Source organism: Erpetoichthys calabaricus, chromosome 6 (genome assembly GCF_900747795.2).
Source record: "Erpetoichthys calabaricus chromosome 6, fErpCal1.3, whole genome shotgun sequence".
In the NCBI taxonomy this organism is placed as follows: Eukaryota; Metazoa; Chordata; class Cladistia; order Polypteriformes; family Polypteridae; genus Erpetoichthys; species Erpetoichthys calabaricus.
In genome coordinates, this window is record NC_041399.2 from 213,316,473 (window position 1) to 213,340,348 (window position 23,876).

The window sequence follows — 23,876 nt, forward strand, 5'->3', positions numbered from 1 at the left end:
CCTGCATGTCCTCTCTCACCACATCCATAAACCTCCTCTTAGGCCTTCCTCTTCTCCTCTTCCCTGGCAACTCTATCCTTAGCACCCTTCTCCCAATATACCCCTCATCTCTCCTCTACAGATGTCCAAACCAACACAATCTCGCCTCTCTGACTTGTCTCCCAACCGTCCAACTTGAGCTGACCCTCTAATGTACTCATTTCTAATCCTGTCCATCCTCGTCACATCCAATGCTTAGCATCTTTAACTCTGCCACCTCCAGCTTTGTCTCCTGTGCCACCGTCTCCAACACATATAACACAGCTGATCTCACTACCATCCTGTAGACCTTCCCTGTCACTCTTGCTGATACCCATCTGTCACAAATCACTCCTGACACTCTTCTCCACCCATTCCACCCTGTCTACACTCTCTTGTTCACTTCTCTTCCACAATTCCCATTACTCTGTACTGTTGATCCCAAGTATTTAAACTCATCCACTTTCACCAACTCTACTCCCCTCATCCTCACCATTCCACTGACCTCCCTCTCATTCACACAAATGTATTCTGTCTTGGTGGTCCTACTGACCTTCATTCCTCTCCTCTCATATCTCCACCTCTCCAGGGTCTCCTCGACCTGCAGATCACAATGTCATCAGCAAACATCACAGTCCACGGGGACTCCTGTCTAATCTCGTCTGTCAACCTGTCCATCACCTTTGCTAATAAGAAAGGGCTCATAGTCGATCCCTGATGTAATCCCACCTCCGTCACTCCTACCACAGACCTCGCCACTGTCACACTTCCCTCATACATATCATGTACATCTCTTATGTACTTCTCTGTCACTATGACTTCCTCATACAATGTCACAACTCGTCTCTCCTCACCCTGTCCTATGCTTTCTCCAGGTCCACAAAGACGCAATGCAACTCCTTCTGCCCTTCTCTAAACTTCTCTATCAACACCCTCAGAGCAAACATCTCATCCTTGGTGCTTTTTCTTGGCATAACATCACAGTACTGCTCACTAATCATCACCTCACTTCTTAACTGAGCTTCCACTACTCTTTCCCATAACTTCATGCTGTGGCTCATCAACTTTATCCCCCTGTAGTTACTACAGCTCTGCACGTTCCCCTTATTCTTAAATATTGGCCCACCAGTACACTTCTTCTCCACTCCTCAGGCATCCTCTCACTTTCCAAGATTCCATTAAACAATCTGGTTAAAAACTTCACTGCCTTCTCTCCTAAACACCTCCATGATTCCATAAGTATGTCATCTGGACCAATGGTTTTTCCATTCTTCATCCTTTTCACAGCTGTCCTTACTTCCTCCTTGCTAATCCGTTGCATATCCTGATTCACTATCTCCACATCATCCAACCTCTTCTCTTCTCTCTCTCGTTCTCTTCATTCATCAGCCTCTCAAAGTACTCTTTCCAACCGCTCAACAGCTATTAGGGCACTGAATGCCACCTAATCACCTCCAATGCAGCAGTGGAACAGATGACATCTTGTGCAATACAGTTCATGTGCAACTAAGGTCTTATGTTGAATGTTTGTGTTCTACCTCAATTCTGCTTATCCTTTTGTAATTCTATTTATTTATATTTTGACACCACAGGGACTGCCCCTAATTTTGTTGTATTTGTTACAATGACAATAAAGAGATTCTGATTCTGCCTATAAATCCAGAGGATCTCCCACAGCACCTGCTGGTTCATTGTGAATGTGCTGTGGAGTTGGTGAGTTTGTGCGCCTTTCTGCTGTGCTTTCTGCTTTTATGTAAAATCCTGGATTTTTGAGACCTTGCTGATTTGGTGTAGCCGCAGACGTCTAAGGGAATAACAGACTTGCAATTGCCAAATCTCACATGTTGCTCATGCACATTAATCCCCTCCGATATATTTATATATATTTTTTTTATTCAGCCGCATTTGGCTACAAATACAACCCTTTGATGTCCGTCCTTATCCCAACACACAACGAGGACCTCATCCGCAGATAGGTGTGATTAGAGGTGTCGGTAAACGGGTTACACCTTTATAATAGTGGAAAAGTGAGAATTTACAGTAGGAGAACTGTCAAAAATACATTTAAAAGTGCTATAAAGTCATAACACCACATCAGCATAACACTCCTTGTTCTGTGCTACGGATGTGGTGCTTCCATTAAGATGAGTGTTAAGCTAAAAAATAAATAAATAAAATGGAAATTCATGAATGGATGAAAAGTAAGTACCAGACATCCTCAGAGTCTTCGTCACACTCGGCTCCATACTTGCATGTCCCGCATTTGGTAAATTTCCTGCTAACTTCTGTGCCCGATCCGTCGTACTCTGTAAAAGACACAGATGAATTAGGAACTGCATCAAAACATGGCCAGTGACTGCTATAATAATACATTTCACTTATACTGTATAGCGCCTTTCCTATGACCGCAAGATACCGGGAGCTTTGTACTTTATACCAGGTCACTCTGTGACCAACCCTCGTCCTTGTCCTTGTTCCCAAATTTATATAAAAAGATAAATAAATAAATAAAAAAAACTGGAGGGTACTGGAAATCTCTATGGGATGGTGTTCAGAAAGGCGCTATATAAAATATAACTTACTTGTAACCCTAAACCTTTCGGCTAATGGCCTCAACTCATGAAAGCCATCCATCCATCCATCCATTCTCCAACCCGCTGAATCCGAACACAGGGTCACGGGGGTCTGCTGGAGCCAATCCCAGCCAATACAGGGCACAAGGCAGGAACCAATCCTGAGCAGGGTGCCAACCCGCCGCAGGACACACACAAACACACCCACACACCAAGCCCAACTTAGAATCGCCAATCCACCTAACCTGCATGTCTTTGGACTGTGGGGGGAAACCGGAGCGCCCGGAGGAAACCCACGCAGACACGGGGAGAACATGCAAGCTCCACAGGTCTCCGAAATGCAAGGCAGCAGCACTACCCACTGCACCACCGTGCCGCCCCTCATGAAAGCCACCCCCCCCATTAGACAGACACACACACACGTACATATATACATATACAGTCATATGAAAAAGTTTAGGACCCCCTCTTAATTCTTTGGATTTTTATTTCTCATTGGCTGAGCTTTCAAAGTAGCAACTTCCTTTTAATATCTGACATGCCTTATGGACACAGTAGTATTACAGCAGTGACATTAAGTTTATTGGATTAACAGAAAATATGTAATATGCATCATGACAATATTAGACAGGTGCATAAATGTGGGCACCCCAACAGAGATATGACATCAATACTTAGTTGAGCCTCCTTTTGTCCTCTAGACGCTGTCCTCCTATAGCCTCTGATGAGTGTCCTGATTCTGGATGGAGATATTGTTCACCATTCTTCATACAAAATCTCTCCAGTTCAGTTCAATTTGATGGACAGCCTGCTTCAAATCATCCCATAGATTTTCGATGATATTCAAGTCAGGGGACTGTGACGGCCATTCCAGAACATTGTACTTCTCCCTCTGCATGAATGCCTTTGTAGATTTCCAACTGTGTTTTGGGTCATTGTCTTGTTGGAATATCCAACCCCTGCGTAACTTCAACTTTGTGACTGATGCTTGAACATTATCCTGAAGAATTTGTTGATATTGGGTTGAATTCATCTGACCCTCGACTTTAACAAGGGCCCCAGTCCCTGAACTGGCCACACAGCCCCACAGCATGATGGAACCTCTACCACATTTGACAGTAGGTGGCAGGTGTTTTTCTTGGAATGTGGTGTTCTTCTACCACCATGCAAAGTGCTTTTTGTTCTGACCAAATAACTCCATTTGTGTCTCATCAGTCCAAAGCACTTTGTTCCAAAATTAATCTGACTTGTCTAAATGAGCATTGGCATACAACAAGCGACTCTGTTTGTGGCGTGAGTGCAGAAAGGGCTTCTTTCTCATCACCCTGCCATACAGATGTGCTGAATTGTAGAACAATGCACAGATACACCATCTGCAGCAAGATGTTCTTGCAGGTCTTTGGCGGTGACCTGTGTGTTGTCTGTCACCATTCTCACAATCCTGTCCATATGCCGCTCCTGTATTTTTCTTGGCCTGCCAGACCTGCTGGGTTTAACAGCAACTGTGCCTGTGGCCTTCCATTTCCTGATTCCATTCCTCACAGTTGAAACTGACAGTTTAAACCTCTGAGATGGCTTTTTGTAGCCTTCCCCTAAACCAGGAGACTCAACAATCTTTGTTTGCAGATCTTTGGAGAGTTGCTTTGAGGATCCCTTGCTGTCCCTCTTCAGAGGAGAGTCAAAGGGAAGGAAGCACAACTTGCAATTGACCACCTTAAATACCTTTATATCTCATGATTGGACACACCGGTCTATGAAGTTCAAGGCTTAACGAGCTCATCAACCAATCAGCATTGAGCAGTGACAGGCATTCAGATCAGCACAATGACAAGGGGACCCACATTTGTGCACAGCCAGTATTTCACATTTGATTTAATTTCATACAACTAAATACTCCGTCACTAAAAATCTTTGTTTGGAAAACACCGCAGTACTCCTAGGAAATGAAAGACAGACCACCGTTATCTTGTTTGTTGAAAGGAGAGTCAATTATTATGCAGGCTGAGTGGAGTTCACAAACTTTTTCATTGACTGTATATACATACATATACTGTATATATTCACATTCATATATATACACAAATACATACATACATACATATACACATATTGTCACACACATGCGCATGGGAGGCAGCTAAAGGGTCTGAATGAGTGTAATTCCATGCCAGACCAGGGGGTGGCAGTGTGCACTAACTCTTTTCTCACTTCTCTGCAGACCAGTTACAGGAATCCCGCCTGACCCTGATGATGTCACTTCCGGTCCCACCGATGACGTCACTTCCGGTTCTGATCCCAGGGATACATACATATATACACACATATACTGTATATGCATACACACACTTACATACACAGTATAAATATCTTATAAAAGTCATTGCAGTACATTTTAATTAGAATACAACTCACCCCCTTCTCCTGACCCAGAACCATTGTCTGCATATAAGAATAAAAAGAAATGTATATTAGTTGTCATAAAAAAGGATCTTAATTGTAATTGCTTCATATTTTCTGTCATTGAAAAATAAACAAACATGAAGGACTTTGATTTTATGTCACAATTCATTCAATACCAAGATAAACATCTGCACTGTGCAGGACCTTCAGGCAGACTCTTAGTTTTTTAAAGTTTGATTGCCTCCCATTCCTTGTAAAGTTGATGTCAGTGCAGCATGGGACAGATGAACAGAGACACGCACTGACACAGTAAATGACACGCACACGCCCAGACAAATACATATTCATACATTCAAGCACAGACATAAAATACACACAGGCTTAAACACTCAAAGATGCACAAGTACACAGATGTACATGCACAGACATTAAACAGGAGCACACTTGTACATAACCACACTCAGAACCACATGCACGCATATTTATATATTTGCACACAGAAGCATGAATACACATAACATGCTGCAAAGACAAACACATTCACATATAAAAAAATGTGCACACATAACACTTGCATAGATATACAAAATGCATACCTGAATGCCCTAACACATACTATATGCATATATGGATTTACACATGCACATATAAGCTCATTTGTACACTACTACACACACACATCCGTACGGTACTGTATATACACAGGCCCATTACTGAGCTCCCAGTGGGATCATCACTGGTTTGGACTTATTTACTCACCAGGATAGCAAGGCCCCTCCGATACCAGAGAGATGTGCTTCTGGTGTTTGCACGCCGCCTGCCGCAGGTAGCACTCATTCTGGTAGGTGTCTCCATTGGATCCACACACTGGAATGTAGTTTTTATGACACTGAAATACAAAAACACAGACATGAAAGGTGAGGTGTAATAAATAGGTAGATAGATGTGAAGGGAACTACATAATAGAGCAAAAAATGTGAAAGGCGCTATATGAAAACTAGACAGATTTTTTTTTTGTTCTTTATTTCGCCTTATACAATTTCTTGTATTAGGAATTTGTTCATTTTCGCATACCCCTTGGGGTCAAAGCGCGGGGTCAGCCATTGTACAGCGCCCCTGGAGCAATTATAGGTTAAGGGTCCTGCTCAAGAGCCCAGCAGAGTAGGATCTCATTTGGCAGTGATAGATAGATAGATAGATAGATAGATAGATAGATAGATAGATAGATAGATAGATAGATAGATAGATAGATAGATAGATAGATAGATAGGAAAAGCAATATATAATAGAGATAGATAGATAGATAGATAGATAGATAGATAGATAGATAGATAGATAGATAGATAGATAGATAGATAGATAGATAGATAGATAGATAGATAGGAAAGGCACTATATAATAGATAGATAGATAGATAGATAGATAGATAGATAGATAGATAGATAGATAGATAGATAGATAGATAGATAGATAGATAGATAGATAGATAGAAAAGGAAAGGCACTATATGATAGATAGATAGATAGATAGATAGATAGATAGATAGATAGATAGATAGATAGATAGATAGATAGATAGATAGAAAAGGAAAGGCACTATATGATAGATAGATAGATAGATAGATAGATAGATAGATAGATAGATAGATAGATAGATAGATAGATAGATAGATAGATAGATAGATAGATAGATAGATAGATAGGAAAGGCACTATATAATAGAGATAGATAGATAGATAGATAGATAGATAGATAGATAGATAGATAGATAGATAGATAGATAGATAGATAGATAGATAGATAGATCTGTAAGAGATAAATGAATGTGAAAGGCAACATATTAGATACACTTACATGGGAAAGGTGCTATAAAACAAATAAGTAAAAGGTGTCATATGACCGACTGATCTATTATTTCATGCCTTTCTAATCTAAAAATATGAAAGGTACTATATGAAAGGTAGATAAATGTAAAAGGCGAAATATGACTGATAAACGCACAAATTGCTATATAATACATACATAAATGTAAAAGGCGCTATATGACAGATAGATTTGAAAGGCAGTAAATATTTGATCAAAATATGTGAAAGGCACTACATAACAAAAAATGAGACATTCACAATAAGGTAAACAGATAAGAAATGTGCAATATAATACAATAAATTATTAAAAGGTTGTATAGGACAGATAGCTGTGAAAGGCACTATATAACAAGCAGAAAGATTACATACTAAATAGAGAGATGTACAGTAAAAGGCGCTATATCATTCATACATTGACAGGTGTGAAAGTCACCGTATGACAGACTGATGATAAAAAGGCACTATATATACATACTGTATGTACACATACACATATAATACACTTAAGTTTACAAATACATTTCTATATATACTGTAGATATACCAAACAGTTAATCTACCCGGTACACTTTTGGCAGAGACCCACAGATAACTTGCAGAACTTGAACCCAAGATGCTGAATCCAGGAAGCAGAAGCACTGACCACTGAGCCCATTCCTAAACATCTCACTTCAGCCCATGTTCTTTATTAATTATGAATTTTATTTTCAGTGGGCTGCCCCTTCTCCCATTTGTAAACTGGCACTGTGAATGAGCGAGTGTGTGTCTGTGTGTGTGTGAGTGTGTGTGAGTGTGTGTGAGTGTGTGTGTCTTCCCTCCTTAACCCTGTAGTCTATTATGTGTGCTCAGTGGTACTGGAGACACTGGAAATGACGGCATAATGGTGTTTATTTTGAACCCAAGTCAGTTTACAGCTCTAGCCTGGGACGTTCACCATGACCCAGAAGTGAGTGCCTATTCTATGCCAAGTAAACACATCAGGAGGCGGAGCAGACTGCCAGTTGACAAGGGACATATGCCACCCAAAAGCCAGACCTCCATTACAAATATAGCAGCCAGGCCAGGGAACACTGCACCTCTGTCACAATATACCAGAAAAGCTGATTGAGGACAGCGCCATACTGCCCCCTACACGGTCACCCTCACTCACCCCTTGTAGCCATAATGAACACGTGACCTGGACCCTCAATACGCCTTTGACGTCCGAGCTGGAGAGTCCCACTCTCTGTACAATTTGGTTATTCCGGTGACTTGACACGCGGCTGGCATTCAGACTGAAGAAGCTGTCCGTGATGTTAATTTGACAGCTACAGTACGACACGTGCAGACAAAGACAGGAGGAGACTGAAGCTCGAGGAAATCATTTTTGACATCGTTAAAGACGCGTCGATAATGTGAAGATTAAAATCGAGCTGAGGAAGTCATAAATGTCAACACCCGGATATCTAAACTGATTTGTAAAGCCAATAGTGAGGGGAGAAGATGCAGGCTGACACTTTGCCGGAATTGGCAGACAAACACTGAAGTTGCGAGGCGCCGCCGCCGCCGCCGCCGCTTTATGCCCTTTGGGAAGTTTATTTGATTCGAGACTTCCTCCCGCTTTTCCTGTCGTTGTTTCTGCGCAATCCATTTTCAGGCTGAAGATGAAGGAAAGAGCTGGCAATTCTGACCGATCTCTGGCCTCCAGTCCAGTTCAGGGTCGATTCCTCCCTTGCATAGAATGCTGCCAGGACAGGCTCAGGATGCTTAAGTTAAATGACAATTTAACCAATTTAGGAATCGGGGATTTCCTACCATTGTAGAAGGAGAGCCATGTAGGATCTTATTGAGTCAGAAATCAAATCACGTTTGGGATAGCATAGAGATGTAGTGGTGGGCACAGCCGCCACACAGTTCCAGTGCTCTGGATTAAGATCCAAAATGTCAACGGGGGTTTCCCCTCCAGTGTTCTTCCCACATTCCCATACACATGCAGGATAGCCGGCCCAGTAATGGACTGGTGTCCCGTCCACAGTGTGTTCCTGCTGCTGGGATTGAATATCTGCTGTCGTTTTAATACCAAGTCCATGTAACACTAAAATTTCAAATTCCAATCAATACAAATTATATAGCACCTTTCCAAATGATCCATCTCTCTTTATTATTTGGTACCTTCCATACTGTATATTTATTGTACAGGGTGAGCCAAAAAGACGTACCACATTTCAAATGTTTCTCTCTATTAAATTAAAAAATCCAGCGACAAAACAAGACTTTTTGGAAGATTTTTTCAAGTCGCACGAGTTGCGACTTTGGCCATGAAATTTTGTCAAGTCCCGCCCTCCTCTCACCATTTGTGGTTCACGGCCTACGCCCGCGGTCCTCTCACCTCTCATTGGTGGGAATGCTTTTGTCAGACACACTCAGTTCCTGCGCTCTCAGCTCTTATAAATTTTCCTCACTTTAAGTTCCCAATTAAAGAAGAATCTTAATAAAGAATTTGAGAAATGAGCACACGGGCAATCCTAGCACCGAGAAACGATTAAGTCCAACGAATTAACGTGAAAATTGTCGATCGGTTATATGGCAAATTGGTTAAATGTGCATCAATAGACTATGATGGAACAGTTGGTGGTGATGGTGCGGAAGATGAAAACAATAACTTACAATATCACGTAAAATATCTACAACCGTTAACACTGTCGGGTCTTCCACCGCACGAATTACTGTAGAAAGAAGGATGTGTCGTAATGTAATTGCATAATTGATGTCTGAGAGATGGGCTATGCAATAGGAGAAGATTAGTTGTATTCAAAATTGCCGAACAATTCTGACATGTAAAATATTAACAGGCGACAAGAAAAGTAATGTAGTACACCAAAGGAGATTGTGATATGCCATTCGTACTTAAACGTTTACAGTTTCCCGTTAGAATAACTTTATGACAATTAACAAATCACAGGGACAAACATTTGAAAAAGTCGGTTTATTTATTAGAGAGAAAGAAACGAAATTCACTCATGGGCAGTTATACGTTGCGTTGTCACAATGAAAGTCCGAACACGGAATCAAAATTCAATGCGAGATACGAAAAGTTAATTCAAAAAATTGTTTTTACTGACGTTCTACAGTAGAAGTGTAAATTTATAAAGTATTGGCGTGTTCATTTCAAAGCCAAACAGAAAGAAAACGTACAACGCGACAAATACCTCTAACGCAGCAAGAAAACTAATTTACGTTCAATTTATTATTTTTTACTATGGTTAATTACTCGCCGTAATGTAAAATAATTAGCTCTATCCTGCATCTATACTAATAAAAGGCAAAGCCCTCACTGACTCATTGACTGACTGACTGACTGACTCACTCATCACTAATTCTCCAACTTCCCGTGTAGGTGGAAGGCTGATATTTGGCAGGCTCATTCCTTACAGCTTACTTACAAAAGTTAGGCAGGTTTCATTTCGAAATTCAAAGCGTAATGGTCATAACTGGAACCTCTTTTTTGTCCATATACTGTAATGGACTGCAGCCCGCTGGCCGTGGGAGGCGGAGTTGCGTATCGCGTCATCACGCCTCCCACGTAATCACGTGAACTGACTGTGAACGCAGTACGTAGAAAACAAGGAAGAGCCCCAAAGAGCGCTGAAGAAAACATTCATTACACAATTGAGAAGGCAGCAAAACAATAAGAAGCGAGCGAGTGACGCATACAAGCATATTCATAAGTACAGCTACTGCGGAAACAAAGCACGGTGTAAACCGTAAGTTTAAATTAAGTTTATAGAAATGCTTCCGCTGCCGTTTGCAATACCATGACTGAATGCAGCACATGTGATCACTCATTACACAATTGAGAAGGCAGTGAAACAATAAGAAGTGAGCGAGTGACGCATACAAGCATATTCATAAGTGCAGCTACGGCGGAAACAAAGCACGGTGTAAACTGTAAGTTTAAATTAAGTTTGGCAAGATTGCTTTTCTCCTGTACAACTATACGTTGCATTCTCAACAGTAAGCTTGCACGACTTGGTCATATTACAACCGGAGTGCTGAACTGACAATGTGGTATACAAAGAGAACTATAACAATCGTAATAAACGAACAATAACACAGCGGAGAACCCGTGGATTAAATAAAAAGGCTGCTTCCGTTGGCGAAGCAAGGAAAAAGGATGGGCTTACAGTATATGCCGTTCGTTTATAAAATAGCAGAGAAGCTGTGTAAAGACTGCTTCCCAAAAAAACAGCAGAGCGCCTTATATGAGCAGGCAGTCAGCTAAAGAAGGGAATCAATAAATAACTATAATCGTGATAAACGAACAAAAAATAGCGGAGAATCCGCAGATTACATAAAGGAAATGGGTACCTGAACAGAATAGTGAGTCTCAAATATCTACACAATAACTATAACAATCGTAATAAACGAACAATAAAACAATACAGAACCGCTAAGCAAGGAGAAAGGACGGCCTTATATGGCGTTTGTTTATAAAACAGCGGACAGGCTGTGTAAAGGCAGCTTCACAAAAAAACAGATCCTTAACAAATTGTTATTGGTATATTTTCCCTCAATTTAAAAAGGTTTTCTTTTCTTCTTAATAAAAATTTAAAAGCAGTACTTCGCCGGTGCGAAGCGCGGGGATTTGGGCGACTGATGCATACGGACATATTCATGAGTGCAGGTATTTCGGAAAGAAAGCACCGTGGGAACCTAAAGTTTAAATTAACTTCATAGACCTACAAAAGGTTGCCATTGATATGAGGCAAGATTGCTTTTCTCCTGTACAACTATACGTTGCATTCTTAACAGTAAGCTTGCACAGCTTGGTCATATTACAACCGGAGTGCTGAACTGACAACGTGGTATACAAACAGAACTATAACAATCGTAAAAAACAAACAAAAAACAGCAGACAACCCGTGGATTAAATAAAAAGGCCCCTTCCTTGGCGAAGCAAGGAAAAAGGAAGACCTTATATGGTGTTCGTTTATAAAACAGCGGAAAAGCTGTGTTAAGGCTGCTTCACAAAAAAACAGATCATTAGCAAATTGTTATTGGGATATTTTCCCTCAATTTAAAAAGGTTTTCTTTTCTTCTTAATTAAAATTTAAAAGCAGTACTTCACCGCTGCGAAGCGCGGGAATTTGGCTATATGCAGTGAGTGTGTACACCTGATGAGCCCAGAATTAGGGCGAAACACGTGTCGCGTACTCTTTGTATTATTTGATAGTAAACTATTTCAACCATTCTATGATCTGCTTCTCGCAACTGAAGGAGGGCACCGTGGCGGATGTTAGCCGACTTGCTGGCCAACCACAAGCGTTACCTGGTAGGTAACCACCCATACAATCAGATTGTGATTCAGACTACGAATGCTGTGAATATAGTAGATATGTATGTATGTGGGCGGCACGGTGGCGCAGTGGATAGTGCTGCTGCCTCGCAGTTGGGAGACCTGAGGACCTGGGTTCGCTTCCCGGGTCCTCCCTGCGTGGAGTTTGCATGTTCTCCCCGTGTCTGCGTGGGTTTCCTCCGGGCGCTCCGGTTTCCTCCCACAGTCCAAAGACATGCAGGTTAGGTGGATTGGCAATTCTAAATTGGCCCTAGTGTGTGCTTGGTGTGTGGGTGTGTTTGTGTGTGTCCTGCGGTGGGTTGGCACCCTGCCCGGGTTTGGTTCCCTGCCTTGTGCCCTGTGTTGGCTGGGATTGGCTCCAGCAGACCCCCATGGCCCTGTGTTCGGATTCAGCGGGTTGGAAAATGGATGGATGGATGTATGTATGTATGTATGTATATATGTATGTCTATATTTATATATATATGTGCATATGTATATATATGTAGATATGTATATATTTATGTGTATATATATATATATGTACATATGTATATATATGTAGATATGTAAATTTGTATATGTATATATATGTATATGTAGATATGTATATATATGTATATATGTATATGTATATATATATGTTTACATAACCTCTTTAGCACACTACTTCTCCGCTGCGAAGCGCAGGTATTTTGCTAGTATGTAATAATTCCCTTGAAATCTGTTTAACTCTTTCAGGGCTGATGTTTTTGTCAAAAGGAGGAGTTGACGATGGTAATCGACTGTCAACTGTGACAAAACCAACCGTTATGTTTTAGCTGGACTCTCGTTGCTAGAAGGAAATTTAGCTTCATTGGTTTGACCGAGATTTCCTGCACTTGTGTTAGTAGCAAGGTACAAACAACACCAAAAATGGCACTGACATCTAGCGAGAGATCAAAGTGAATGCATAAAGCAAACTGCTGCGTGGACGACATTTTGCCTGTTATCTCTGAACTGGACTATGACTTGTCAAACTCCGATTTTGATACAAGTGATCGAAACGAAGGTGAGGTTCCAGCTTCAGTTGACTGGTCCCCAGCTAATCATGGTGCTGAACGGGTTCATGTAGCTGATACGCCTATGGCAATGTTCGCCAGGGAGGAGTGCCACTTAACAATGATAAGAGGTAGAAACCAGATTGCAATGCCTCAGCCACGTGAAGACAGCTTGGCAGCAAGCCTGCTGCACATTCTTGTCACACTGGCTGCCACAGCATGCAGCAACAGATGTTTTATGGTGATTTCTGTGTGGAAACCATTACTTTTCAGAAACTGCGTTTTGGAAAAAATATTCAGCCCTCAAAGAGTTAAATTGTAAATCCGCATCCCCATAAGCGAGTGGCAGAGCCGTAAAGTGCCTAGCGGGTAGCGCCCGCCCGGGTGTTGGCGAGCGAAGTGATCAGAGGGCAGCAGAGCCCCCTAGTTTTGTCTAAAGATCTAAAGACATTATTGTTCACAAATATGCAAAACAGAGGATTATCTGCAAAGGGTCAAAAACTTTTTCACAGCACTTTATAATTGCAGAAAAGAAAAAGAATAAACAATAAACAGCATTGCTCTCTGCTGGAATTCCCCCAATTCTCTTTGTTCACTTTTCAGAAATCCTCCTTTCGTAATTCACTTTCATTTGTGCCAATCAACTGGCTGATCTGGCCCCAGTTTTAAGAGATGGGCGCTACTGGTGAAGGTGGTCCAGCAGCAGATGGTGGGTACCCAGCGTGTTGACTTTGCTCTTAATGTCTTTATGGCGCCCCCATGTGGATGCTCTCCATCTAGACAGGCAGCTCAAACATTTTCATTTGTTTTGTCCTTACTGGGCTGGATTGGGTGGTGGGCACCAACAGGGGAGGGGATGCTCATATTTTGTTAGTTTTAATTTTTCCCTAAAAAGAGTGTGCTGTCTACCATCTACTTTTCAGTTGATAATTAAAATGCTAATAAATGATTAAAAAATAAGATTACGTGCATCAATGTCAGACAGCTATAGGATAGGACATACCTGAAATTGGCACAGACATTTTAGGCTGTCACTCGCCTCCTTGCAAACGCCCCCATATTTACATGATGTCTCATCGCAGACCCGGACGTCGCTTTCTTTTTCACTGAACTCTGCAAATTCAAAAGAAATAAAACAATTAGCAACATTACACATTCTCAAACCCCCTGGATGGGGCAACATCAAGTGTAATGTGGGAGCCATCATGACTGGACGGGGTGCCAGTCCATCATAGGACACAACTTCGATTCACCAAATAAAATGACCTGCACATCTTTGGGATTAATGGTGGAAAACCAGAATATCAGAGGGAAGACAAATTCTAATACATGGGTGCAAGACACAAACCAACCTGGAGAGGGCATCGATCCAGTGCTGGGTAGGCACCCGTTACACACCCACAGTCAGCCAAATTAGACTTTCAAATTAACAGGAGGAATGAAAACCTGCAGGCAAAGCCCAACAAAGACCACAGGAATAAAAGACAACCCACACTGGGCAAGGTATTCACTTATACCATCCATCCATCCATTTTCCAACCCGCTGAATCCGAACACAGGGTCACGGGGGTCTGCTGGAGCCAATCCCAGCCAACACAGGGCACAAGGCAGGAACCAATCCCGGACAGGGTGCCAACCCACCACAGGACACACACACACACACACACACCAAGCACACACTAGGGCCAATTTAGAATCACCAATCCAGCTAACCAGCATGTCTTTGGACTGTGGGAGGAAACCAGACCACCCGGAGGAAACCCACGCAGACATGTGGAGAACATGCAAACTCCACGCAGGGAGAACTCAGGTCCCCAGGTCTCCCAACTGCGAGGCAGCAGCGCTACCCACTATGCCACCCTGCCGCGCCCTCACTTATACCAGTAATAATGAATCTGTGAGGCAGCAGTTGCTACCACTGTGCCACCCTACCACTCTAAAATGAAACTTAATTACATCAAAAAAATGTTTTACTGGGCCTGGGAATGTCAGCCAAATTCATTAGGATTGCTTTCATTATTTACCACTGCAGTGTGACTCTCTCTAATTAACTCTTCTACAAAGCAAATGCCCAGAAGGGGGCGCCAGTTCACTGTAGGACACAGAGACATAGAGAAGTATGAACTACAAATGCATATGTAAATAAATAAATGAATTAAAGCACTGCATAAAAGGCAGATGAAAGGTACTATATAAAGTTAAGTTAGATACAAAAGTCATAATATAATAGGTAGGTTGATAGATATATAGATAGATATGAAAGGCACTATATAACAGAAAGACATAGATAGATAGATAGATAGATAGATAGATAGATAGATAGATAGATAGATAGATAGATAGATAGATAGATAGATAGATAGATAGATAGATAGATAGATAGAACAGGCACTGTGAGTTTGATTTGAAAGGCACTATATGATCAGAAAAATAGATAGATGCAATGAATGATAAAATAGGCAGAAAGTTAGATTTTAAAGGCATTATTTAATAAATAAATAGACAGGCACTGTGCATAAGAGATGTGAAAGGGACTATATAGAAAGCCACTGTATACTTCATAGAAATTGTGAAGAAAAATTTTTCATAGATTTAGATGAATGGATGAATAAATATTTCCTAAACCTGTTTTATCCTAAGCAGGATTGCAGGAAAGCAGAAGCCTATCCCAGAAAGCATAGGGTGAAAGGCAAGGCATACACACACACACACATCCACCTTAATAAAAGGATAATTGTCTGTTTTCTACATCTGTGTCAATCCAAAAGATGGTGTGTCACAAACATTTTCAGTAGTAAAATGCAGTGCATTTATGATTTCAATAGATAGCATATCACACACATTGACACTGGTTTTATGAATCCCCTACCAATTGGTATATAACAGAGACACTCAGTATGCATTGTCTGGTGCAGAGCAAGTGTTAATGCGGAAGTTGATTATTTAAATTTTAACCTATCTTATGTAGCACAGCTTGTGTGTGTGTATATACAGTATATATATATATAATATATATATTATACATACACACACTAGATGTGCTACATAAGATAGGTTAAAATTTAAATATACACTGATCCCCACAGCTCCACCCACATAGTAGTGAAACAGGACAGTGAGGAGGGCCCCGCCCAGCTCCCCACTCCTGACGTCACGCTCCCAGGCCCGTAGCCTCTGTCTTGGATTAGCGCGAGTATATCACTGCTGCAAGCCAACTATGACACTTAGCATGATGAGAGAAGTCGAAAAATCAACCAGAATGTTCAAGCAAATTATAGAAAAAAATCTGATCTAAATCCATTAAGTAGTTCTCTTGTTCGCTAGCTAAGCAGATGTAAACTACACCCCGAGGCTGCAGTGTGAGTGAGGAGGGCCCGCCATTCGTCCCCTCGGTCCACAGCCTCTGTCTCGGATTTGCATAAATACATAGGTCCTGCAAGTGAACTATGATACTTAGCGCAATGAGAGAAGTTACAAAATCAACTGGAATGTTCAAGAAAATTAAGGAAAGAAACGGATCTAAATCCCTTAAGTAGTTATCTCGTGAAAAGTGGACAGACATACAGACAGACTTTGGATTTTATATATATAAATAGAACATATACACATACATGTATATTTATATACATACAGTATATATACATATACATATATATACACACACATATATATATATATATATTGTGGAAGATGACCCGGACACAGACAGGCAGACATGTTCAAATCACCCAACACACATTTATTTACACAGTCCATTATTTACAATAAGTGTGAATTTCCCATTGGGATTAATAAAGTATCTATCTATCTATCTATCTATCTATCTATCTATCTATCTATCTATCTATCTATCTATCTATCTATCTATCTATCTATCTATCTATCTATCTATCTACAACAGCCCCAAAGTCCCCAAAAGTCCTGGCCACCATCAAATGCCTTACTTTTTCAGGCCGCTTCCACTCCTCTCCACCAAGACCTTGTTCTCTCTTGTCTCCCGACTCCAGCCCCTGAATGAAGGGAGGCGGCCCCTTTTATGATCACCCGGATGTGCTCCAGGTGCCTCCCAATGAATGCCTGCCAGCACTCTCTGGTGTGGTGGAAGTGCTGGCTGTGCCCTGGTCTTCGTCCCCCCCAGCACTTCTGGGTGAGTGGCGGAAGTACTGAGGTCCAGGGCTCCTCAGGAATCGGGGCGCCCCCTGGCAGTGCCCACGGGCCCCTATAGGGTTGAGCTTCCAAGCTCCTTTCCCGTGGTCCCCATAGCCACCAGGGCGGTCTGGAGGGGGCGTAATCCCTCCTCCAGTTCTTCCGGGCGTCCCGGCTGGGTCCCACCCCCAGCCGCTTGCCACATTAGCTATCATTGCTTTTAAGATTCGGCCTAATAGAACGCTTCTGAATTTGAATCCAAATATCTCCAGAAATGAAATAAGTAACAAATCCTGTGCCGCTTGGTGCCCCTTCTTCCATTTTCGGCTGACATTCTATCCTCCCACATGCAAAGAACAGAAAAAAATATTGTAAGAGAAGTGTGCAAAGAAACACCCGTGCACACTGCCCGACTGCAATGACAAGCGACGATCTCAAAGCGTAACACGTGACGGACAGGACCTAAACCTGCAATCAGTCCAGCAGTGGACGTCACGCAGACAAAGACACTTCCACCTCAATTTACATTGACTTTTGGGTATTTACATATTTCTGTTACACTTAGTATTTTTTCTTGATGAAAATAATGGCACGTTTTTTTTCTGGGTTGAGAAACGGGACACTAAGGAGGTTAACAGCAGAGATGTGGATGGTGGCAGAAGTGGGATTTGAACCTGCAGCCAAGTTGACTCCCCACCCTGACGATCTTGTAAAGAACGGCACTTACATGTTTGTTTCTTTTTCTTTTTGGCTTGGAGGTCCTTGCTGTCTGTCAACAATCAGCTGTTTTATTCTCTAAGCCTCCCCCCCCCCCCCCCCACCGTGACTTACAATATTCGCAAATTTCTCTTCAGCCAATTTAAAATGTTTGTAAAAGGTATTCACCGGGGTCCTTGACAGTCGTGCTCAGACCTCATTATCCACCAGGCTGGCAGATTTCCCTCCTACGGCTCACCGCCAGTAAAGCGGACCACTTAGGGAGCAAAAAAAAAAGAGGAAGAAAAACAAAAAGAGGCCGACTTAGCCTTGGACCTCCAGCACTTAAAAAAAAAACAGAACCCACTGCCTTGCTTCTTATAAAGTGGAGCGATGAGGTGTGTGCGGCGCAGCATGGCGGCCCGAGGACTCTCTGATGGACAGACGCGTTTCAGCTAATTGCTGGATGGCAAATGTCCTTGAAAGAGACGCCGGCCTTCACCTCAGATGGGTCAAGTCGAGCCTGGGGACGGGGAGACGATTTAAGATGGACGTGGCTGACACGAATGGCAAAGAAAAAAAAAAACAAAACAGTAATTACCATTATACGACAAAATTAACAAAGAACCGAGTTATAAAATTATAAATTATAAATTAATCCCTTGGGATTAATAAAGTATCTATCTATCTATCTATCTAGAAAGAAAGATGCCGCGTAGCACTCGGTGTGCGGTGTGTTCAAGGTTTGTGTGAACTGTCACCGGAAGTTGGAGCACTGCTGATTTATTGACTTCGTCAAAGAGACAACTTTCACACTTTTATTTTTAAAGATGCATATCAAATCAATTGGCTTTATTGTCATACCACCTCTATACCACGTTGCAGCATACGGTGGCATGAAATAACGTTTCCCAGGACCGCAGTGCAACATATACAGTACATAAACACAGTATAAATGTCAGACACATAAAGAGCTGTACTGAACTGGAAACAAAACCAGTGATGCTGGGGGTCAGAGCGCTTTTGAAGGGACCCCGGAAAAACAAAAATAACAGCGAAAACAGAATGCAAATATGTCACTGAGCTAACATGTACATTATACGTCATTGAGTGAGTGGGGTTGTCAAACTCAATGACTTCGGTTGCTGATCTCGTCACCTTTCGGATGTCAGGTAACATGACTAGAGTAGCAGGGCATGACAAATTAAGCCAGCATCACACTACAGTTAGTTGCAGGGGATGTCAAACTTCAGTAGCTGATCCTGTTGCCTTGCGCAGGTCATGTTACACGACTATAGTAGAGGGGATGATAAATTAAACTGGCATCATATTACATAACTTCTAGTCTGAGGGGATGTTGAACTTAATGACTTCAGTTGCTGAACTCGTCATCTTTCAAATGTCAGGTAACATGACTAGAGTAGCAGGGCATGACAAATTAAGCCAGCATCACACTACAGTTAGTTGCAGGGGATGTCAAACTTAATGACTTCAGTTGCTGATCGTGTTGCCTTGCGCAGGTCATGTTACACGACTATAGTAGAGGGGATGATAAATTAAACTGGCATCATATTACATAACTTCTAGTCTGAGGGGATGTTGAACTTAATGACTTCAGTTGCTGATCTCGTCACCTTTCAAATGTCAGGTAACATGACTAGAGTAGCAGGGCATGACAAATTAAGCCAGCATCACACTACAGTTAGTTGCAGGGAATGTCAAACTTAGTGACTTCAGTTGCTGATCGTGTTGCCTTGTGCAGGTCATGTTACACAACTAGAGTAGAGGGGATGACAAATTAAGATGGCATCACATTACATAATGCCTAGTCTGAGGGGATGTCAAACTTGGTGACTGTCTTGCAAATCTCCTCTCCCGACAACATCACATTATACAACTAGCAAAACAGGGGATGACAAATTAAGCTGGCATCGCATTACACAACATCTTGTCAGAAGGAATGTGGAACTTAATGACTTCAGTTGCTGAACTCGTCACCTTTCAGATGTCAGGTTAAATGATTCAAGTAGCTGGGGATGACAAATTAAGCCAGCACCACACTACAGCTAGTTGGAAGGGATGTCAAACTTAGTGATTTCAGTAGATGATCTTGTTGCCTTGCACAGGTCAGATTACACGACTAGAGTAAAGGGGATGATGAATTACGCTGGCATCACATTACATAATGTCTAGTCTGAGGGGATGTCAAACTTAATGATTTCAGTTGTTGAACTTGTCACCTTTCAGATGTCAGGTAACACGACTAGAGTAGCAGGGCATGACAAATTAAGCCAGCATCGCACTACAGTTAGTTGCAGGGGATGTCAAACTTAATGACTTCAGTTGCTGATCGTGTTGCCTTGCGCAGGTCATGTTACACGACTAGAGTAAAGGGGATGATAAATTAAACTGGCATCATATTACATAATGTCTAGTCTGAGGGGATGTCAAACTTAATGACTTCAGTTGCTGAACTCGTCATCTTTCAGATGTCAGGTGAAAAGACTCAAGTAGCAGGGCATGACAAATTAAGCCAGCATCACACTACAGTTAGTTGCAGGGGATGTCAAACTTAGTGACTTCAGTAGCTGATCATGTTGCCTTGAGCAGGTCAGATTACACGACTAGAGTAAAGAGGATGATAAATTACGCTGGCATCACATTACATAATGTCTAGTCTGAGGGGATGTCAAACTTAATGACTTCAGTTGCAGATCTTGTGACTTTCACATGTCAGGTTACATGACTAGCATAGCAGGGGATGACAAATTAAGCCAGCATCACATCACATAACTTCTAGTCTGTGGGAATGTCAAACTTGGTGACTGCCTTGCAAATCTCCTCTCCCGAGAACATCACATTATACAACTAGCAAAAGCAGGGGATGTCAAACTTAGTGACTTCAGTAGCTGATCGTGTTGCCTTGCGCAGGTCATGTTACACGACTAGAGCAGAGGGGATGACAAATTATGCTGGCATCACATTACATAATGTCTAGTCTGAGGGGATGTCAAACTTAAAGACTTCAGTTGCTGAACTCGTTACCTTTCAGATGTCAGGGTTAATGACTAGCATAGCAGGGGATGACAAATTAAGCCAGCATCACACAACAGTTAGTTGTAGGGGATGTCAAACTTAGTGACTTCAATAGCTGATCGTGTTGCCTTGCGCAGGTCATGTTACACGACTATAGTAGAGGGGAAGACAAATTAAGCCAGCATCACATTACATAACTTCTAATCTGAGGGGATGTCAAATTTGTCAACTTTGGTTGCTGAACTCATCACCTTTCGGATGTCAGGTTACATGATAAGCATAGCAGGGGATGACAAATTAAGCCAGCATTACACTACAGTTAGTTGGAGGAGATGTCAAACTTAGTGACTTCAGCAGCTGATGATGTTTCCCTGCACAGGTCAGATTACATGACTAGAGTAGAGGGGATGACAAATTAAGCTGGCATCACATTACATAACTTCTAGTCTGAGGGGTTGTCAGACTTAGTGACTTCAGTTGCTGATCTCGTCACCTTTCAGATACCAGGTTATAAAACTAGAGTAGCAGGGCATGACAAATTAAGCCAGCATCACACAACAGTTAGTTGTAGGGGATGTCAAACTCAGTGACTTCAATTGCTGATCTCGTTGCCTTGCGCAGGTCATGTTACACGACTACAGGAGAGAGAGGATAACAAATTAAACTGGCATCACATTACATAACTTCTAGTCTGAGGGGATGTCAAACTTGGTGACTGCTTTATGGCAAGTCAGGTCACATGACTGTTTTAGGAGAGGATGACAAATGAAGCTGGTGTCACATTACGCCTTTATAATGTTTCATGTACTTGTCACTGCTGTTTATATTTTAAGCCAAGTCTGAGTCTTTTCTTTGTTTATAGTCGTCTTCCCTTTCAGTCATGCTGGTGTACATTTGAGAGGGTTTTGTTGTTTGTTATAATATAATGATGTTTACTGATTGATTGAGCTTGGGGAAAAAGCGACAAATTTCAATGTGGGGCCAAATCAAGAGCAGTTTACCTATTACACTACTTCTAGTTAGAGGGGATTTCAAAGTTGGCAACTGCAACTGCTGACCCCCTCACCTGGCGGTGACCTGTTTTGAACTTCACAGGGGAACAAGGACATTAGGACACTGAAGGAGTGGCTACTGGAAATAGGGCTTTGCAGTCCTTTATGAATGATAAATTTAAAAATAAAAATAAAAAATCAGTCATTTCAAGCTGCAATCACAATTAAAATGCCTCGGTTATATTTTTAAATCAATGTAATGGTATCTTGATAAAAAAAGCTGTCAATGTCTATAAAAAAAACGTGACAATTTGTGAGTGTGTCCAGGCTTTTGACTGGTACTGTATAACAACAGTTGGTGTTGTGCATATTTTTTGAAATGGTTGACATACAAGTGAGAAAAGAGGAAAATAAAGAAGATGATGATGATGATGATGATGATGATGATGAAGAAGAAGAACAGCTACAAAGACTGCTGAAATTAAAATGCAATGCATTTCATAAGAACACATGATAGATGTAAGCATCGTTGCTGCAGGTTATGGGATGGATTGGGGTCAAATGTCCACATGTTAACATATTAGGCTAGGTGTTCACTGATGGATGCAAGAAGGGGTGGGGTCAGATGTAGGCAGGGTTGGATGTCCGAGTGTTACACAGTAGAAGACTAGGTCTTCACTGATGGATGTGACAAGGGGCAGAGTCAGATGTAGGCAGTGTCAAATGTCCACGTTACCATATTAGGCTAAGTGTTCACTGATGGATGCGAGAAGGGGTGGGGTCAGATGTAGGCGGGGTTGGATGTCCGAGTGTTACACGGTAGAAGACTAGGTCTTCACTGATGGATGTGACAAGGGGCAGAGTCAGATGTAGGCAGTGTCAAATGTCCATGTTACCATATTAGGCTAAGTGTTCACTGACGGATGCGAGAAGGGGTGGGGTTGGATGTCCGATTGTTACACAGTAGAAGGCTAGGTCTTCACTGAGGGATGTGACAAGGGGCAGAGTCAGATGTAGGCAGTGTCAAATGTCCAAATGTTACTATATAAGGATAGGAAATCACCAATAGATGCAATAAGGGGTGTGGTCAGATGTAGGCGGGTTGTATGTCTGAGTGTTACACAGTATAAGGTTAGGTCTTCTCTGATGGATGTGAGAAGGGGCGGAGTCAGACGTAGGCAGTGTCAAATGTCCATGTTACCATATTAGGCTAGGTGTTTACTGACATATACAAGAAGGGGTGGGGTCAGATGTAGGCGGGGTTGGATTTCCGAGTGTTACACAGTAGAAGGCTAGGTCTTCACTGATGGATGTGACAAGGGACGGAGTCAGATGTAGGCAGGGTTGACTGTCCAAGTGTTACAGTATAAGGTTAGGTGAGTTCGTTAATGGACGTGAGAAGGGCAGGGGTCAGAAGTCTTACTTTTAGCAATTAAAAAGACCTGCCACCGCATTCTGGTACAGTGTATGGCACTGTATACATTTAAGAGTGATAAATAAACAATAACATTATACTAGTAAAGTGAATAACTAAATGCATATCAATTATCATATTTTCCGTTTCTGGTAATACTCTGACATCCAGCCACACCTACTTCTAAAGACCGCCCTATCATATGGCCAGGAAATTTCCAGAAGCTCCAAGGCCAGTCTGCCCAGCGTACCCTGGATATTGTCCCATGAACAAACCATTCGAATGCAGGCCTGTAATAAGGAGAGCTCCATGAAACAAAGGCTGCTCATTCAGATCCGAAGGACGTGAGCAGGTCAACATGTAAGCAAATCTTAGGGTGGATA

General features: G+C 41.9%; 1 protein-coding gene across 1 annotated transcript in view; it reads right to left on the reverse strand.

The window, feature by feature from the left end:
- Positions 1-23,876, reverse strand: part of tmeff1a (transmembrane protein with EGF-like and two follistatin-like domains 1a) — a 237,551-nt gene that overhangs the window by 70,046 nt on the left and 143,629 nt on the right. Inside the window, exons 2-5 of the mRNA XM_051929006.1 lie at positions 14,213-14,322; positions 5,751-5,880; positions 5,004-5,030; positions 2,228-2,324 (exon numbers count right to left, since the gene is read on the reverse strand). Coding sequence (XP_051784966.1) covers positions 2,228-2,324; positions 5,004-5,030; positions 5,751-5,880; positions 14,213-14,322 — 364 coding nt within the window. The remainder of the gene's footprint in view (positions 1-2,227; positions 2,325-5,003; positions 5,031-5,750; positions 5,881-14,212; positions 14,323-23,876) is intronic.